General features: G+C 35.0%; 2 protein-coding genes across 2 annotated transcripts; one reads left to right on the plus strand and one right to left on the minus strand.

The window, feature by feature from the left end:
- Positions 1-1,753: 1,753 nt before the first annotated feature.
- Positions 1,754-2,584, plus strand: LOC114278951 (glutathione S-transferase T3-like). The gene is made up of 2 exons (XM_028221106.2): positions 1,754-2,134; positions 2,219-2,584. The coding sequence occupies exons 1-2, from the start codon at positions 1,754-1,756 to the stop codon at positions 2,582-2,584; spliced, it is 747 nt and encodes a 248-aa protein (XP_028076907.2).
- A 4,815-nt stretch (positions 2,585-7,399) lies between these two features.
- On the minus strand, positions 7,400-8,356 carry LOC145798284 (uncharacterized). The gene is made up of 3 exons (XM_082885794.1): positions 8,206-8,356; positions 7,741-8,094; positions 7,400-7,554 (listed from the first exon to the last, which is right to left on the minus strand). The coding sequence occupies exons 1-3, from the start codon at positions 8,354-8,356 to the stop codon at positions 7,400-7,402; spliced, it is 660 nt and encodes a 219-aa protein (XP_082741920.1).
- Positions 8,357-12,164: the final 3,808 nt, after the last annotated feature.

Raw genomic sequence — 12,164 nt, forward strand, 5'->3', positions numbered from 1 at the left:
AAATTTAAGAAAATGAAATATGAAGTGAAAATTTCCGTCCCAAGTAAGTAGCTGTGTCAAACATTGCACACTCTTGATGAACCTTTGCCCATTCCATGCCTACATTCCCTACTTGCATGAGATTATTATTATTTCTTTCTAATCAGAAATTCGCATGATTTGATATGTAAATGCAACTAAAATGATTATTACTAAGAGGAAAAAAGCTTCGGAATTTTGGAGCCTCGTGTGCCCGAATATCAAAGCGACGCCGTTTCGGTTTCGGTTTCGATTTTTTTTTTTTTTTCTCAAGAGATGTGAGAAAAAAAAGAGGGAGAAAGAGAGAAGAAAGAGAAGAGGAAAGGGGAAGAGAGCGCCAGAACTCTCTCCACCCACCGGTGTCGTCATCACTGTCACCGTCGCCTATTGCGACCTTCCTTTATGTGTGTACACAGATCTCTGTATACACACATAGATCTGTGTATCTCTCTCTCTCTCTGTTTCCCCTCTCTTTTTTTCTTCTTCCTCTTCTCCTTCTTTTCTCCTTCTTCTTTCTGTTTCAAAGAGAAAACATAGAGTCGGTGCTCCTCTCTCTACTCTCTGTTCTTTTTTTTTCATTTTTTTTTTCACTTTTTGAAATGAAATGTGTGGGTTCACAACACAACAATTGAGCAGAGCAAAAGAGTTGAGTTCTTTTCTCTTCTTCCTTCTTCTTTTTTTTAGACTGTTGGCCGACCGGAAGGAAAAAGAGATGGGGAAGGAAGAAGAAAAGAAAAAGAAAAAAAAAAAAGGTACCAAAATGATCTCGAGCTACGATTTTTCGAGCTACTTAACGGGATTCTATTAAGACCATCTCCAACGGTGAACCAAAATTGACATCAGATTCAAATTTTGATGAAAAAGGCACTTTTTTATGCTCCAACCGTTGCACCAAATGAATATCAAAATGAGAATTCAGCAAAAAAAGTATCAAATTGAGAACAAGTTATGGATTTTACCATATCACTGTTACTGACCGTTGAAAGAGGTACACCGGTCAACCGGCCGGTTGCCCGGCCGGTTGACCGGTTATGCGACGGGTTTGGACTGTGACGGGTTTGAACTGGTCCGTGGCCTGAGCATTGTTGATGAACCGACCGGCTGGTTGACCATCCGGTCGCCCGGTCTAAGCATGGGAATGGTAGGTTTCAACTGCTTTCAACAGGTTTGGTTTGAACAGGTAGAATTTCAGATAGGTTTATTTTTAGATAGCTTATTTTGTGGACTTGGAATAATTTGAAATAATTTGAAGGGTGATATAAATTTCAATTTCATTGAAAATATAATTCAAATTGTTATTTTTTATATAAATATTTTAAAATTAGTTGTTTCAGTAAATTTACCGTTGGATGGACAGAGTCTTTTAACAATTTGCTGTTGTTATCTCATATACATATTTTAAAAAGTAGCCGTTTTAATAAATTTATCGTTGCATGAACAGAGTATTTTTAAAATTTACCGTTGATAATGTGTTCTATAAAATATATCAGTTTTGTATATCAAGATGACAGAGTATTTTATTTTGAGAAGAGCATTACATTGTATGTTGTGAATTTTGTTTCTTCTGTGATTTTTCTCCTTTGAAACTTTAATTTATATTATCTGACTAAATTATCTAATTCCGAGGTTCAGTATTGATTGTATATCATTCTAATATTTTTTACTATTTTGCATATTGTATGTACTGTATTTTTTTGAAGTTTTGGAAGATTTTCAAATGTTTGAAGAATCACAAATGTTTCAGCACAACACTGATGTTAATTTTATGTCGGAAACTTCGCGAGAACAGAACACGCAGAGCAGTGATAATCATTTCATTTCAGAAACTTCTCGTGTTTCTCGTGGTAAAGCATTTACAATTATAGAAGATGAAACTTTATGTAGATCTTGGTTAGCAGCCTCTCAAGATCCCATTACTGGTAATAGTCAGACTATGGTTATATTTTGGGAACGAGTACTTGTTAATTTTAATTCACAATTGAGTGGTGAATCAAATCGAAACCGTATTTCTTTGTCTCACCGTTGGTCTGCCATGCAAAAGGCAATTAATAAATTATGTGGTTTTCTTGAACAAATTCAACTGAGGCACCAAAGTGGAACAACTGAGGCAGACATGGTAACATTTATTTGTGTTATTAAATATTAAATTTCTTCTCTAAATGCATATTTGTTATTAAAATCGTTGTAATTTTTTTTGTAGGTCGCTGAAGCAAAGCGGATGTATCATGCAATACAGAAAAAACACTTCACATTTGATACATGTTGGGATATTTTGCGCCGAAGTTGTAAGTGGGATGAATTTCGAACACAATCCAAAAAGAGTACGCAACATGTTTATCCATGTTCTAATCCATCAACTGGAGAATCTGATGCATTTCAATCCAACCAGAATAATGTTCTGTACGAAGAACCATCTAATCCATTAACACGACCAATTGGTACTAAAGCAGCGAAAGAGAAGTTGAAGAATCAAACAACCCACGATAGTAGATTTGATGAAATGGCTGCCAACCAATCCAAAATGGTTGAAGTGTTATCAACTATTTCCACTAGAACTATTGAGTGAGATGAACAAAAGGCGATCGACCGTAACCAGAAAGCTGCAGACCGTCGAAGAAGGGTCGAAGATAGGGAGGAACAACTAAAACTCCTATCTATGATGAATGAAAGAGAACAACGAAATGAAGATCATAAAATAATGTCAATGGACATGACAAATTTAAATCCAATGCAAAGGGCGTACAACGAAGATCTTCAACGACAGATTTTATTTCGAACAACTAATAGATTACCTTGAAAGGTTCTGTATTTACTGGTTTCATCTATTGGTGTCATCTATTGGAAAAGGAAACGGAAAAACTGTGTACAATTATATGAAATGTCTCACTTGCCTTTTCCATTTATGTAAAATTAGAAATTAATTAATTTGTTCTCAGTTTTTGTTTCTTGAGATGGTTGTGTTCTATTCTCTACTGCTTCTTTGGATACCATATTGATTGGGAAAAACAAAACACACCAATTGCTAAGTAGTTATCATGAATGAAATTCTTCTTCATGGATATGTCAGATAAGGGGCTCATATTTTTATTTTTCTTCTACAATTTCCTACAACTATCTAAATGGGTGTTGTTTTTCTATTACGCAATCAAGTCCAAGGGCTACATCTTCATATTGTTATAGATGCTTATAATTCCAAGGTTTTATAATTTCACCCTTCATTCAATCTGCGTCTTATCTTCATCTCAATGAATCTCCTCTGTCTGATTTCTCAAATAAGAATATGTTGTACAGGTACATAGAGTATTACAGATAACTACTTACATATAAATACATCCTTTATTCTTTTCTTTGGTTACCATTACACCTTTCAAAAACTTTCATACAAATTTAAGTAATCAGAAACATTAATAACATATTACAAATTATGGTATGAGTGAAGCTCGAAAAGATGGTGCTAAAGTATTACCAAGGCAAGATCATTTTATATCACATAATATTACAAAATCAGTACATTCATAACAGAAATTTACCTAACAAAAGGTTGTGAAAATAATACAAGACAAAACAATGGAAACACATAATGGCACACCGATCAGCAATCATTATCTGGTTGTGGTGGAGGAGGGAAGTAGTGATGGTATATGTCATTTACGCGATGCTCAATTCTATCGATGCGATTGTTTGCCACGTCATGACGTCTTCCAATGTCCAAACGAAACTCACCAAATTGTTCAATTAATGAGTTCTGTGCAGTGGCAAATGTCTCAAACTGAGTACCCAACAAATTGACCTGATTAGCCATTTGATGTTCCCATTCAACGCGTTGATTATAACGTTGTTCTTCTATGGCCAAAAAATCAGTCCAATATTGAGGTTGTTCAGTTGATGGCATCACATTGACAGGAGGATCTTGTGGACCATCATCTGGTGGGACTTCATCCTCTGAATCTTCTGTAGCATTATCATTTCCCATTAAATTTGCGGCTGCACCAGCACGATTCACAGTATATTGCGTAATGGGTGAATGGATTTTGATCTCCATTTCATTTGCAAGATGAACCTTAAAATATTTGAAAATTTTTGTCAAGAGTGCCTCAAACAGTAATGACCAGCCCATTTCTTGATTTGCCAGCACCATTTCTTTCATAATTATATAAGACAAATCTAACTTCTGCCCAACCTCAAAACAGTATAACAAATAGGCATTAAAATATGGGACCGCATCATGATGTCCTTTTTTCGGAGTGACATTTTCTACAATCCACCGGTGGAGGATCCGAAGATAAGATTTTAAATGTCTTGCTTGTAGACTAGTTCCAGTAAATCTGTTCTGACATATAGTAGTATATACATCAGTTACCATTACCGACAATATTAACTAACTCAGCCTCAGTCTGAAAATAGGTATTTTCATCACCTACCTCAACTCCAATAATGCGTGCCAAAGTAGGAACATCAAACTGTACACCCTTTCCTTTCACATATGACAAAAGAGTAAAATTTCCATCTTCTTTATGAGTAACTCTTAGGTGAACATAAAAAAGGGATACTAGCCGTGGATATACCTTTTGGGGTAAATTAATTAAATTTAGCCATCCCATTGATTCAAGTTTACTAACTAGTAGTGCATCATATTGAGGTGACAGATTGACCCTCCTCCCTGTTACAATAGGTCGGCTTGAGAAATTTTGAAAGGCTAGTTCATGACTTTCACTGAGAAATTCATCTGTAGGATATGACTGATTTTGAGGTTGCTGTTGTTCGCGTCGTTGAGGGTTAGAACTTTCACCAGCTTCTGTTCTCACTCTTTTAGTTCTAGGCATGATGTAAATATCTGTAGAATTTTAATAAAAATGTGCTATAATGAAGTAATTAACATAAACACTGTCTTTTAAAATGCTTACTGAAAACATGAACTTAGAATTAAAATGTAGACATGTATTTTTAATGAAGCATGGCCACTGAAAATTTAAGAACATAGTAATGTCGTATAAAGCATGCAGACTCTCTATTCAATACATATCAAATGAATGTAGCTCATGTTTTAATAAAACATGCACACTGAAAATTCAGTATTGTAGTTCAGGTTTTAGTGAACTACATTCATTTTATAGAACTACAAAGTAACATCAAGTAAAAATCAAAATCTTGTTCTGTAGTTCAGGTTTTAATAAACTATATTCATTTTAAAAACATTAAAGTAACATGAAGAAAAAATCAAAATCTTGTTCTGTAGTTGAGGTTTTAATAAACTAATGTCATTTAAAAAACATTAAAGTAAACTCTTGTTCTGTGGTTGAGGTTTAAATAAACTAGATTAATTTTCAAAACATGAAAGTAAAAAACATTCATTTTGAAAACATGAAAGTAAATAAACTCATGTTCTGTGGTTGAGGTTTTAATAAATTACATGCATTTTCAAAACAAGAAAGTAACATCAAGTGAAACTTAAAATGCAATTATTGTGTGGTGCAGGTTTTAATAAACTACATTAATTTAGAAAACATGAAAGTAACATATAGTGAAATTATGTTCCTGTCTTCTGTAAACTAGTTGAACAATTGAGTGGCATGCACACTGGAAGGGGGAAAAAAAAAAAAATTGAAAGGGCCAGTTGACCAACCGGTTGCCCCGTGAATCACCTTGCTCTTTTAATGTTGCCTTTTTGTTCTGTTTTGATGATCCTGCCTTGTTCCTCTGTTCCTACTGATGCTGCTTTCGTGATGATGTGGATTCATACTTGAAAATGTAGAGTGTGTGGGAAGAGGGCTTCAGTGAAAACATGTGAAATGTGAATGTGGTGATGGCAATGATGAGCTGGTATAGAGGATGGTAGGTGGTTGAATTGATAGGTGGTTCATATAATGAATTGTAGGTGGTGTGATCTTCTGAATGGTAGGTGGTTCAATAGATGATTTGCCACATATAGTACAATGACTGTAGGTTAAATGTTCAATGTGGCAGAAAAGTAGGTTGAATGTTCAATGCATCAACATCAATAATTTACGGAATGGCACAAATAATTGATGCCACAAATAATGCACAAATAATGTATGGCATAAGTACATTGAATAATGCACACATAATGTATGCACAAATAATGAAAATGCATTGAATTTAAAACAAATATACATACAAATACATTGAATATACATACTGAAATGCATGCAATCAGTCCAATTATAAATATTGAAGATAAATCCTTACAAAAGCAATTATTCGAATGCACAAATAATGGCATGCATGATGAATCCCACGAGCCAGACCCTTAATTAATTGAATGCTTCATTTGATGAAAAAATTGAATGCTCCAATCCTCACTTCTTAAAAATGCCAAACCCTTAATCATCAAATCTTTTTAAAAATTCCAAACCTATTTCCAAAAGTTTGAGAATCACAAATTTGGTAAAAAGCTTTTTTTTGCCTTGATTTGATGAAAGAAATGTAAGAGTTTGATTTAATACAAGTTTGATGTAGATTGGAGGTGATTTTTACCAAATTTGTCATCAAATTTTAATTTGATAAAAGATTGAAGATTCTTAGGAAATGTGTGATTCACTGTTTAAGGATGGAAGGGAATCAATGAGTAATGGTAGGAATATAAATACAAAACACGAGACACATATGTCTCATATGAAATGTGATGTACATGATATGAGATCCACGTATAAGACTGATTTCATGTAAAACATATATGTCATATTTTATATTTCATATTTGTGTTCCTAGACTTATTGGGGAATCAATAGTGAACCAAACTTGCAACTCCAAAACAGAATTATAGAACTCCAAAACAGAATTGTCATACTGAAAGAAATTATTTTGATGATTGTTATAAATTGAACAGAGAACAATTATGAATATTGAAGATTGGATCACCACAATAGCACATCTAATCACATAACTTCTGCGTTACTTGGTTAATATAGTGCATCATAATGAAGATTACAAACAAGACAACCTTCTATTTCTTTACTAAACAAAATTACAAAATATATCTGTGGTGAATCTAGTTTTCACCGCGAAGATGCCACATATGTTCTATTAAATCATTACGGAGGGCATGATATGCATTTTTATCCCTAATACCTAAATGACGAGACAAAAATGATTCAAAGTCATTGGTAGGAGTAGAGGAAAGTTGCACTGGTGTGTTGGTAGATGAAATTTCATAATCAAAATCAAGGTGCTCCTCTCTCTCATCTTCAACAATCATATTGTATAATATAATGCAAGTCTTCATTATGTTGGCAAGCATTTTTGGATCCCAAAAACATACAGCACCACCTATAATTGCGAATTGAGATTGGAGGACTCCGAATGCCCGCTCTACATCTTTCCTGGCAGACTCTTGCATCATTGCAAAATGTTGTCTCTTTGCTCATTGGGGAGAAGAAATTGTTTGAACCAGTGTTGCCCATTGCGGGTATATACCATCAGCAAGGTAATAACCCATATCGTAAGTATGTCCATTAACAGTGTAGTGGACAGGGGGAGCCTCACCTTGGGCAAGATCAGAAAACAAAGGTGATCGGTCTAATACATTTAAGTCATTATGTGACCCAGGCATTCCAAAAAATGCATGCCAAATCCATAAGTCATAAGAAGCTACTGCTTCAAGAATAATGGTTGGCTTTTTTTGATGGCCTACGTATTGACCTTGCCATGCTTTTGGACAATTTTTCCACTCCTAATGCATGCAATCTAAACTTCCCAACATACCCGGAAACCCCCGAATCTCGCCAATAGCAAGCAACCTAGCAATGTCAGTTGGTGTCGGAGATCTCAGATATTCTACTCCAAAGATTTCAATCACTGAATAACAAAATTGCTGCAAACTTTGAATCGCAGTGCTTTCCCCAATACGTATGTAATCATCAACTGCATCTGCTGCGACACCGTATGATAATATTCTCATCGCTGAAGTCATTTTTTGTAGGGCAGATAATCCAACTACATGAGCTGCATCTTGTTTTTGAATAAAATATGAATTGTGTGCTTCGATTGCATTCAAAATTCGCAAATACAAAGGACGACACATTCGAAAACGTCTCCGAAATATTGTAGCTGAATACACTGGATTTGCAGCAAAATAATTTGCAAACAATCTGTCATGACCTTGCCTTCTATCTCTGCGTATATACTTGTGACCTACAATAGAACCCCCTATTTTCTTTTAGCTATCACTTGACTTAAGAATCTGAAGCATACTACTGGTATTCTGCTCATAAGCTGCTAAAAGTGTGATCATATATTCATCATCAGACTCCTCATCAGAGGAGGAGGAAGAAGAAGAGGATGAAAATGAAGTAAATATCATGGATTTCAAAGTATCCATTACCCTCTGTTTTGTTTAAGATATAATCCTTGTGTTTAAGCTATGATCCTTGTGTAGTTGTCTGGCATATAAATAATACTGTGTTTATATGAGATTTTAGAAGAAAATAATTATTACGGGTAAACCAATGGAGGGAAAAACAAATAGGAAAAGAATTAGGAACAGAAATGGAGGGAAATCAAAAAATAAAATAAAATAAAATAAAGATTGCCGGTCGACCGGGTGGTTAACCGGCCGGTCAACCAACCGGTCGCCCCCTACCAGTTCACATCGGTCAGTTCACGTTGGTTGGTTCAAGCAGTTCAGTGGTTGGTTCAAACAGTTCATAAAGGTTTAAAAAAAAAAAAAAAATTTCCTCTACCCGGTCGACCAGCCGGTCGACCATCCGGTTGTCCTGAATGAGATTTGATGAAGGTGAACCGTTGGAGCGTGAAGTATCAAATTAAGGAAATGGCCATTTTTTAACTCAGATTTGGTGAAATATTAGGTGAACCGTTGGAGATGCTCTAAGAGCATTTTTAACCAGATTTTTAAATTTTCAATTAGACCATATAATTGAGGTTTTTTTATCGATAAGAATCATAAAACGAAAGTTTCTTACTAGTAAAAATTTGTGAAAACATTTCAAAGATTTTTACCAATAAGAATATGTTGCTTAATGACTCTTACTAATAAAACAACTTCCATTTAATAATTATTATCGATAAGAAATTTCAACTGTCAACTGGACATAAATCAAATCCTTAAAAGAAATCTGTTAGTGTTGAAGTACATATATAAAATGTACGTTAGGTAAAATAAAGAGTATATATTTTCATAATTAATAAAAAAAACTAATATTGAAATTGCTCTAATACAAATATTATGGGATGACAAACATAGTGCAGAATTGCTAAAAAAAAAATTAAAAATAAAAGAAAAATTCCAAGTCGGTGACTATTTGAACGGGACATAAAATTTAAGGATAAATTACAAATACATTCTTTGAGGTTTGCTTAAAGTACAAATTATCTTCTGTGTTCTATAAAATTACAAATATCTTCTTGTTAGTATTTTTTATTTAACAGAATTAATTAAAAAAATAAAATTCATAATTGTTCTCTTATACAATAGTAAAATTACTTAAATTATTAATTGAAACATATTTCTAACATCATTAAAAATTGTTAATTGACTTGATAATTTATTAATAAAATGGACGATTTGTTAGAAATCCCAAGAGGTGGAATGTAATTTTCAAAATTACAGAGGGCGATTCGTATTTTAATCAAACCTCAAAAGTGTATTTGTAATTTACCCTAAAATTTAATTTGATTTAATCTAATTAGTGTCCGATCATTAGTTTGCATTGACATTAAGTGACATTATTTTGCATTGGCATTAAGTGAAAATAGATTAAAAAGGTTAAAAATAGGATAAATTACACTTTAACCCTCCATGGTTTGCCCAAAAAATACGAAATCCTCCTATAATTTCATTTATAACCCTTAAACCCCTAGATTTAATATCAAATCGTAATTTTAGACGGTCGTAACAGAAATAATAAAAAGTTATAAATACCTTTATATATTTTACACTTAGTCATTTCATTTGTATTATTTTGTATCTCTCTCTCTCTCTCTCTCTCTCTCTCTATCTCTCTATTTCTATATGTGTATATATATATATCTCCTTTCTCATCGTGACCACCATTATCACCACCATTGTTCAACACCAAACCCACACCCACCTCATTCACTCGTTTTCACAACCAAGTTCCATCACCACTACCATCAAGTTCCACGATCACCATCACTGCGAGCTCCATGTCATTGCTGGACTGTCACAACCACCATTGCCCATTTTCGTCAAAACCAAGAACCACCATTTACAAAGTGCTATGAAGCAGCAGAAGGGGGTGGATGATACAAAAAAAAGAAATAGATTTGGAGATGTTTCTTTGGAATATGTGAAGTTAGTTTTCGAATAACTTTTGGCATACCGAAACCACCTATTTTAGAAAGAAGTAAGAAAACGAGGTGGCATAGGATGAAGTATAAAGCAAGGTGAAGAGATTGGTGAAAGAGCGGGATAAATTTGTTAAGAATTGAGAAAATTATGGAATCCGAAAGATGGGCCAAAGAAATATAAAAAGCAGGGGGAAAAAAAATCTTATTTTTGCTCATCTTTTAGAGCTCCGACAGAACGCAAATAGAACGGAATGTGGTGTGTAAGGAGTGACAGGAAAACTAGGCCGTGAGGTGAATCCAATGAAGCAAAAATGAGGCAAAACAGAGTTACAACGAAAAAGATACAAGGGCTTGAAGTGTTGCGTTTGAATCTGAAAATCTGATCTTTTCGGGCTTGTTCGTGCATGTGGTTTAGAAAAGATAAAAGTGGGCTTGGTTGGTATGAATCCCATCAATGCTATTTCAAAAATCTAAAATGTTTCCACATATTAATTATTTGATTCCATGGGTTGGGTTTGTTACTAATTTGAATCATAAAGAGAAAAGTAGGTTTGGATAATTTTTAGAGAGAGAAAAGTGGGTTTGATTCCATGATGGTGGTGATGTTGGTTGGTTGTGATTTTGCTTTGAAGGTAATGGTGGTGAGATGAGATGAGAAATAAAAGGTGATGGTGGTGGTTATTCATGGAATATGATGGTAGTGATGTTGGCTGGTTCTGATTTTGCATGGAAGGTAATGGTAATGGTAATGAGATGTGAGAAGAAATAAAAGGTGATGGTGGTGGTTTTGCATGGAATTAAGGGTGTAATTTTAGCCCGGCCCGGCCCGGCCCATGTCAAATCGGGCCAGACCGAGCCACAGGCTAGAAAACTAGGCCCAGGCCCAAGTGTATTCAGGTTTTGGGCAGGCCCAAATAATTTTTAAAAATTTTTAAAAATTTTTTCCACCAAAATTTTATTATTTTTCATTAAAAATAACATTGGGCCTCAGCGTGGGTCGGGCTTTTGGGACGGGCCTTGAGCAGGCCGATGGGCAGGGCCAAACGGGCCAGGCTTTAAAACGATGGCCCAGGCCCTGGCCCAAGGCCTCGAGCTGGGCTTGGGTCTTAACAGGTCGGGCCGGGCCCACCTCAAGCTACGAGCCAAAATTACACCCCTACATGGAATATGATGGTGGTGATGTTAGTTGGTTGTGATTTTGCATGGAATGTAATGGTAGTGAGATAAAAGAAAAAATAAAAGGTGATGGTGATGGCTTTGCATGAAAGGTAATGATGTTGCATATTTATATAATGAAGGAGAGAGAAAAGGTATTTTGGTCCAAGAGTGTAACACACGCTCTGTTGCACTATATTTTTATGCTCGTAAAGCCCATGTTCTGTTTAAACAAACGGATCTGTCAGAAATTACAGTTTGGTATTAAGTATTGTGAGACCATGAAATATCCTCTCACATTGATTGTAGAGATCCAACGAAGAGATGAACTTGGTCCTAGTAGACCTGCAAAGATGAGCATGATCGGCACCACCCAACCGGGGTTACCGGCCGGAGGCACTCCGATGGTGAAGTCAGTAACCTGATAAGTAGAATCAAGGTCTAGAAAGTGTAGAGTGCTTGGTGTGTAGTGTAGGAAAAGAGAACATACCTCCTCTTCAGGGATGCCCCCCCTTTATATAGATGGAGGGTGTGATATTAGTTTGGGTTGGACCCATTGTAGGCCTTGTTTTGGTTAACCCCAATAAGCTGATATATATTTTTTTCTGGCTCCCATAATTGCCCCAAAACTTTCATTGTCTGCGGTAAAAGGAATGAGAGTTTTTTTCTTGCCAAGCTACGTTGTTCAAATAGCTGTTAGGTTT

This window comes from Camellia sinensis, chromosome 8 (assembly GCF_055761805.1).
Source record: "Camellia sinensis isolate YWXY chromosome 8, ASM5576180v1, whole genome shotgun sequence".
Lineage (NCBI taxonomy): Eukaryota > Viridiplantae > Streptophyta > Magnoliopsida > Ericales > Theaceae > Camellia > Camellia sinensis.

Coding starts and splice junctions, on each gene's coding strand:
- LOC145798284 (XM_082885794.1), bottom strand. CDS start 8,356: ATGGATACTTTGAAATCCATGATATTTACTTCATTTTCATCCTCTTCT. Junction 8,095..8,205: donor GCTTCAGATTCTTAAGTCAA/GTGATAGCTAAA, acceptor CTGCAAATCCAG/TGTATTCAGCTACAATATTT. Junction 7,555..7,740: donor CGAGATTCGGGGGTTTCCGG/GTATGTTGGGAA, acceptor TAAATGTATTAG/ACCGATCACCTTTGTTTTCT.
- LOC114278951 (XM_028221106.2), top strand. CDS start 1,754: ATGTTTCAGCACAACACTGATGTTAATTTTATGTCGGAAACTTCGCGA. Junction 2,135..2,218: donor GAACAACTGAGGCAGACATG/GTAACATTTATT, acceptor TTTTTTTTGTAG/GTCGCTGAAGCAAAGCGGAT.